The sequence below is a fragment of the Sitophilus oryzae genome, unplaced genomic scaffold, assembly GCF_002938485.1.
Source record: "Sitophilus oryzae breed Bouriz unplaced genomic scaffold, Soryzae_2.0 scaffold_1443_pilon_pilon, whole genome shotgun sequence".
Taxonomy (NCBI): domain Eukaryota; kingdom Metazoa; phylum Arthropoda; class Insecta; order Coleoptera; family Curculionidae; genus Sitophilus; species Sitophilus oryzae.
Window position 1 is genome coordinate 898,072 of NW_022146108.1, and position 8,280 is coordinate 906,351.

The window sequence follows — 8,280 nt, forward strand, 5'->3', positions numbered from 1 at the left end:
TAATATTCATAAGATACCGTATGAACGAAAAAAAAACGGCGTCAGCGGTGACTATGAAATGAAGATCGCTGTCATTTTATATGTAAATTTATATGGGAAATGTCATCGATGTTCATTTCGTAGCCATCGCTGACGCTGTTTTTATTAATTCATACGTTTTTTTTCAACTCTTAAAGCCAGATTGAATTATGTGCTTATGATGTTAAGATGTTTGTACAGGGAGGTCAAATAAGGGCTGTAACTAGGAATGACAACGATATACAGAGTGGTCCGAACTGTATTCCGGAAACTTTGGCAGCATATTCTGCTGATAAAAATAATTAAAAAAGTTCGTATAAATGTATGACGTAAAATGCTTAGTAGTTTCGGAGATACAGGGTGTAGAAATTTTATTTCTATTTCGATTTTTTCCAAATAATTTCTGAAGTAACGTCAATGTTTGGATGCAAATTGATGTCTGCGAGTTTTTTGATATGAGAAATTTGATTTTGATGTCAATATGAGTCTTATTTGCAGGGGGCGCCACCTACATGTGTTTCAACTGTTTTGAAGAGTAATAACTTTTCTCGTTCGTACCTGTATAAAACTACTGAGTGAAAAAATATACATTTACGACGTTTTCTACGTTAAAAGGTTTCTTGGTAAAAATCGCTTAGAGTAATGGTTCTCCAGATATTTGGAACGAAAATTATCAATACCTGTCACCATTGACATAAATTAAAGATGTTGACTAAATAGCAATTAGACTGAAATCATAAATTTGAGATGTTTTTGTGCCAAAAGTTCAACAGAAACTATTTTATCATCATTTTTTCGCCAATAAATTTATGATTAATTTAAAAAATAAAAAATTTCCCAAATTTATTATTTCAGTCAAATAACTTTATCTAGTCAACGTGTTTAGTTTTTGTAAATAATGACATCGATTGCCTATTTCCGTTCTAAATATCTTGAGAACCGTTACTCGTAGAGATTTTTACCAAGAGACATTTTTTTCACTCAGTAGTTTTATACAGGTACGGACGAAAAGTTATTACGTTTCAAAACTGTTAAAACAATAGGACTAGGAACAAATAGGACTCATATTGACATGACATCAAAATCAAATTTCTCATGTCAAAACAAAAACAGAAACAAAAACACAACAAACCAACCAAACCAACACACAAAATTTCTATTTATAAATACTTATTACCAACTTGTTTCTAGTTATTTAAAGTAAGGTCATTACCTAAAAGGTCCATACAATTTTATTACACAGTGTTACCAACTATAAAATGTAATTAACAAAATATTTGCTGTATTCTCAATATAATTACTGTTTTTTAACCCAGGAAATTGCAATATATCGAAGGAATTCCATTGTGCAATACGTCTAAACTATCTAAACCGTCTAAATTATTAAATAAAGCGTGAAAACTAAAATTAAAACATATATTTAAGAGCAACCTTGACTGTAAACTATAACCGATGATTGCTAAAGTTTTGAAAACATTTTTATATTTATTATATGCGCTTTCGCACGATTAATAGAATGTCTAGGCATATCTATCGGGTTGCGAAATTCGTTATTAAATAGCGCCAATAATGACTTAAACGGAATTATTGTGAATATGGACATGACTTTTGATTTTGTAGAGTCATTACTACAGTCAAAGGGAAGTGAAGGCTACAGCAATTTGAACAATGTTGTATTGGGACTAGTGTCCTCAATGAATAATTCAGTAGATTGAAGCTAAGAAACAATGGCGAATACAGATTCTGTGGGGAAAATGGGGACAATAATAACCAATAAACACCAGAACACCTCATTACCCCTGAGTAAGCCGATAAGACAATCATTAGTTCAATAAACTTTGGTACGACTAACATCGGAGATAGACTAACCTCTGTAAAACCGTCTCAGATACTGGCTCTTGCCAAAGCGATGAGACTGAACGATGAGTTATAACTCAAGAAAGGGGGACACAATAGATTGAGATGAACCGCTTATTTAAAAATAAACATATTTCTTTAAATCTAAAAGATTCAGTTTTAAAACACTCTGTATACATAAATTCTTATTGATTTTTAAAATATGTATACACAAACTAGGGAGAGGCAAATCAGACAATGAAGGGAGATAGGTGTTAGGTAATAGTTTTGAGACTACTGTTTGAGACGCATTTATCTTATTTTGGTTTGCTCATTGTGGCAAAGAATGTTATTAAAGGTAAAGTAAATGATTCCTCATTATTTAACTATTGTTAACTAAAGCATATATTTTATTTTCTATTGTAATATTCTGTGCTATAGATTTTCCGGATTTATTTCATCTGATAATCTTTGTCTTAAACTTCAATTCTTGGTATGAGGACAGTATTATTATTACTCTTTTCTTACAGTTCAGAACAGCATAGTAGGATTTTTTGGAACAGTGATCAAGGTTTTCTCTACCCTGCTCTTTTACTTGTGAAGTCCAGGCAGAGTACGGCACTCCTTTCATTTCATTTAATAAATAAGTAGGTCTCTTTTACAAATTTACCGTTCGATTTACATAACCTATTCTCCTCAAATTTCCCCTAATATTGCTTCTTTCGGGTGCGTCCGAGGTCAGTTACAATAATTTTTTTTAAAACAACGTAGGTTCCTTTACTTCATTTAAATTGTTTTTTTTAAATACAGTTTGCCAAAATATTACCTCTTCAATTTTGTTGAACGACCCTGGAATCTACAATATCTACAAGGTCGCGGTGATTAACTTTCCCCCTCTTATACAATCTACAGATCTACAATCTACGATTGGGATTAGTGTATGGAAATACATTAGCCATCTTAGGTTCGCAGACGATATTGTCTTGCTGAGCACCGACATTCGAGAACTGAACACCATGCTAAAGGAGCTAGATGACCAATCCCAGAACATTGGCTTTAAAATGAACTTGAAAAAGACCAAGATAATGAGCAACAATATCCATAACATTACCGTATACAACGTTGTTACTGAAAACGTAGACCATTTATTTAGGTCATAAAATCAAACTGGGTAAAGAGAACCAAAATACGGAGATCAAACGCAGGATCCATTTGGCATGGGTAGCATTTGGAAATATGAGCGATATTTTCAAGGATAAAAAGGTGCCCATCAACCTAAAGAAAAAGGCTTACGACAGCTGCATTCTACCTGTGCTTAAGTATGCCTTAGAGACTATATCAATTACCCGAAAAACAGCAGAACAACTACGAGTAGCACAAAGAGCCATGGAAAGAATCATGTTGGGAATCACCATTAGGGAAAAAATACGGAACACCCACCTACGTCAAAAAACAAAACTAATAGATGTTGTTAAAAGAGTGGCAAATCTGAAGTGGCAATGGATAGAATATGTGGCAAAACAGGATCCAGACCGATGGCCCCAAAAAGTGAGACCTAGGGTTCCCCTATCAAGACCTAGGGGAACAACAAGAAGTGTGGGCCGACCAAAAAAAGAGATGGATCGATGACGGCAGCGCAGTAGCAGGAAGACAATGGATAAGATTGGCTAGAGATCGCAAAGCATTGAAAAACTTAGAAGATGACACTGAATGGAACAAGGCTGAGAAAAAAGAGAAGTATGGAAATAGATACAAGGAAATACTGAAATTGCCAGCAAAACAGTGAATGTCAAACAAGTCCCTAGAAAGAAGAAGAAGTCACATCAGAAGGGTATAGAAACATTCAGGCAAAGAATTTCATAGAACAATGTTTGCCAAAATTGACAGTAGTAAATTAAGAAAAGTCAGGGGAGTTAACAGAAAACAGGCAAAACTGTCAAAACTATAGTGGATGTACTTACACAACATTGCAAGCTCAATACCCATTTGAAGCTGATAAGATTGACGGACAAAACCATGTAAAAATGTTGTCCATCAAAAGAAGAAATGGAAAGACAAATTCTATAACAATACGGTAGTCGGAAAATATTAAGACACTCGCAAATAGCTCCATTCTTTAAGTTATTCGAGTGTAGAAAATGTAACCTAGAGATCAGGACAGGTCCAAAATTGTTATGTTAAGGTCGTATAGGCCAATAGCAACCTCAAAAAATCTAAAAAAGAACCTTCACCAGAGCATCAGATCTTAGTGCACAGAATACCAAACCAAATTCACTCACCTGCTTTAAAGTGTATCTCTTGAGGCTTGTACTGTACAACTGGTATGGCTTGAGCTTGAACGTATTGAGCATTTTCGTATCCCGGTTGTGATACAGGCGAGCACCTCACGTTGAAGAACAAGCTCATGAGCAGGGGTATCAGAGCTGTACAATTCCTCATTTTCTGAAATAAGGAATAATTAAAAATTAAAAACAAATACATAGAGGTACTAAACTTTTTTCAACTACAGTTCTATAATGAGAACATTTATATATTTTCAATATGAGTAATGTTCAATCATTTTTAGTAAATGATTGAGTCAATTACATTAGAAATTGTAAGTGTCCTAGAAGACACAATTAAACATCGAGCCAAAATTCGTACATTGAAGAAAATTTGTTAAATATAAATTTAATACTTAGAAATTTGCTGTTAATGAATCATATGCTAGAAAAAGTAAAGACGAAAATTTAAAAATTCTAAGAAGGGAAATAAATCATATATAACAACTTCTAAAGAATTAATAATGTATTATTATTGTAATGTGTTCAATCAATAAATCTTATAAGAAGTTATGTTTTGAACATTGATTTTTTAAGTAACAATGTGATATTTTTTTCTGAAAAATGTTAGTAAAAGTTTTTTTGCTTGCATTTTGTTATTAGTGTTAAATACATAATTTTAGACAATAAAATAAATCAAATTCTAATTAAAGAAATATACTAAGCTAAGAAATCACAGCATTTAATACGTATCTATTTCCTTAGAAAAAAAAATAGAGAAAAATAGGAAGTTCAACTAAACAAACAATTAACTAACCATACGAATGAATTACAGAAAATAGAAAATAATCGTATGTCTTTATACAGACTTGTCATCGCCTTCTTTGAATGTTAATACTCTTAATGAATACACTAATAGCACTCAATTACGAATTATAGATAAAATACCTTATTCATTTGATTACATTAAAAATCCTGTTATAGATTTTACACTTCAATGTACTTCTATAAATATCCTTTTTTTAGAAAACAGTACTAGGAAGAATTAAGAAAAAGAATCACTGCATTATAGAAAATAGATATAGTTTTAGGCAATAACAATAAAGGTTCATGATATTCTTTTCGAATTGAAATCCGCTTTAAAACGAATATACCAGAAAGTGATTAGAACTATTTAGATTGGATTCAGAAATCATAGTCGTCAGTATATACAGGAATCTTAAATAATTGTAAATATTTTCAAGGCTGGTAGATCTCGATAAAAGAAACAAATTTTCTCTTTACCGTTTTTCAAAACAACGGAGATATTTTGCATTAAAAATTTCCAAAAAATATATTTTTTGCTTAAATTTTGAGAACCACTGGATTTTTATGGTTTTTCTTTCTTGTAAATTTAATCTACTATCTATGTTGCCATATTATAAAGGTACATATTATATTTTTTAACTAGAAATTAAAAATATTTCGATTTTTTTTCCTAAAATTTCAAACTCCGAATTTTTTTTTTCGCAAAATAATCGCATAGACGTGTTTATGGGGTCGAAATATATTTGCACTTAACTAAAACAGGGTGAGTCTTATACAGAGTAAATAAAAATATATTAAAAAATCTGAAATACAAACTGAGTGGTACTGTATCTATTTATTTTGTTCTACTTAAAAAAATGTGAATTACATTAATAATTTGTGATTCTTTTTTTTTTATTTATTTTTTTCAAACAATACGGAGTAATAAAAAAATGGAGGAATTAAAATTATTTATTAAAAAATGGAGAATTAATAAAAAAATAGGCTTTACTTAAATTATCAAGAATTGAAATTTATTTTCCAAAAAGGATTATTTAGGGTCTTTGTTAAAATACTTCACCTAAATGTACCTACATATATTGCAGGTACGTTCCACTACCATATGATCGAAAAAAACGGCGTCAAAGACGGCTAGGGAATGCCAATCGATAATAATTTTGTCGAGGTCAAGCCCTAGACGTCATTTTCTTCGCCTATATTCTTCTTTATTTTTTAATAGCGCTTATTGCCAGTTGGCCTTAAGTTTGTATTTTTTTATATATAGAGTAAACATTATTTTTAAATGACTTTGTGTTTAAAATTCAAGAAAACATTTTTTTTGAAATAGATTTATGTGTCTAGAAATGTTCTATCCTTTTTTAATCTATTTTCTACTACTATCTATTTTTAATTTTTAATCTATAATTAGCGATATAATTTTCGGTGTTATATCAATTTTTAGTAAATGTTATCTAGAGATTGGCCACGACAAAATTATCAAATATCGTCATTCCCAGTCATATTTGATGCAGTATTTTTATCATACGGTATTTGTGGTGTACCCCCTTCAAAATACAAGAAAGCATGACCGCTAAAAAATATTAAAAACATTTATGAATGGGCAATAAGAGTTTGACTAGGAATAAGAAGCAATGGAATAAAATGACTTACTGATATTATACAGGTATAACCGAAAATTATACTTTGATCAAACCAAACCTTACCTAACACCCTGTGGATTATACTTTTGTTCATAATTAACTAATTAACTTTGGTCATAACACCCTGTGGAAAAATTAAGTCTAATAGACTTGTTTATAAACTTTTGGTTGTAATTTTAGGTGCAATAGAAACAATTTGTTTTTTTTTCAAAGTCTACAATTATTTCGTTTCTTGTGGGAGCTGCAAATAATGCAAAGCTGCAAATGATACGTTTCATTTGCTTCTCTTACTGAGAGTAAATTTATATTAATGCATAACATTGCTAGACTTGCACGAGTGGTGAGCGAATATCTGGATGAGGTTGGAATTGTCCATTTGTAGACCGAATATCAATCTTATCGAGCACCTTTTTGATGAACTTAAAGAACCGTTTCAATGATATGCTTTATCATCCCTTAATAAAGAATAATTAACTACTCTCATCTCTCATTCTTTCAGAGCTATGAAGACTGAAGCTATTTTTGCTGCGAGAGGTGGACATCCATGCTATTAAGTTCTTGGTTTTATTTTTCAATTAATAATAAGTTTCAAATCAATGTTTTATTTAAAAGTTTGCAGCTCGTACAACTAATCAAATAATGGTAAAACAAACTCTTTGAAATACACCTAGAATTACAACAAACAGTTTGTAAATAAATGTATCCTCTTCGACTTTTCCACAGAGTGTTTTGAAATTATCACAAAAACAAAATTCTGCTTTTTACCAGTTAATACCTCCTGAACGAAAAATGATAATAATTATTATAACAAAATGAATAAAAAAAAAGAATCAAAATAAATCACTTCACAAAATGGTAAAATTTTCATCAACATCGGATAAAAAATAAGAGAGATATGAAACATACATTGTGAGAAAAAAATTAAGTTTTGTACTAGGGGTATCTATAACTATTTATAAGGCAACTTAAAATATAACTTTTTTTTGTATTATGTGCCTATCTATATAGAACTCTTATAAAAAAAACAATTCACTGCAGGTTTCTGGATCCAATTAAAAAAAGTATTAAAATCCTTGATAACAAAAAATTACAATTTATAATACGGATGTTCGATGCTAATAAGATTATTGCAGGGGAATTATTAATGTTTTAACATCCTCTATCTTTAAAACTATGCATTCTGAACCTATGTTTATAATATTTTTTATCAAAATTTTGAATATAGAATGAAGAATAATCCCCAGAAATTTGGAAGTTCTTTTTTCGAGCTAAGTGCTTTAAGGCGATAATTAAAAAAAAATTAAAAATTAAAAAGGGCAGTACCGTTTCAATTTTTTACGTTCGATCTCGAAAAAACAAGGGTCTGAGGGTAAACTGAACTAATTAAAGCACACTAACCGACCACACTACCGGACTATAGAAAATAGAAAATGATGGCGGGCCTTTATATAGACTCGCGGTCTCCTTCTTCGGCGGCTCCGGTGCTCGCCACTCTGCGGCGATCGCCAGAAAACACTTTCGACGTGCATAATATTCCGGGCAAAGGGGACTCGCGGCCGCCGAACGGAAAACGGCGGAAAAAATGCACGCGAAACGTTGAAATGCCGCCGTCGTCGTCGTCCACGTCGGAGAAAGGTAAGGGTCAGTGTATTAGCGAGTCAGAGTGATAAAATGCAGCATTTTCTTATCAAAAGTGTATACTTAATATTTCCAGTTAT

General features: G+C 31.4%; 1 protein-coding gene across 1 annotated transcript in view; it reads right to left on the reverse strand.

The window, feature by feature from the left end:
• The window catches only part of LOC115877281 (altered inheritance of mitochondria protein 3), an 83,530-nt gene extending 75,418 nt beyond the window's left edge, over nt 1-8,112 (reverse strand). The window contains exons 1-2 of the mRNA XM_030893417.1: nt 7,886-8,112; nt 4,134-4,296 (exon numbers count right to left, since the gene is read on the reverse strand). Coding sequence (XP_030749277.1) covers nt 4,134-4,293 — 160 coding nt within the window. The 5' untranslated portion in view covers nt 4,294-4,296; nt 7,886-8,112. The remainder of the gene's footprint in view (nt 1-4,133; nt 4,297-7,885) is intronic.
• Between the last annotated feature and the right edge of the window lie 168 nt (nt 8,113-8,280).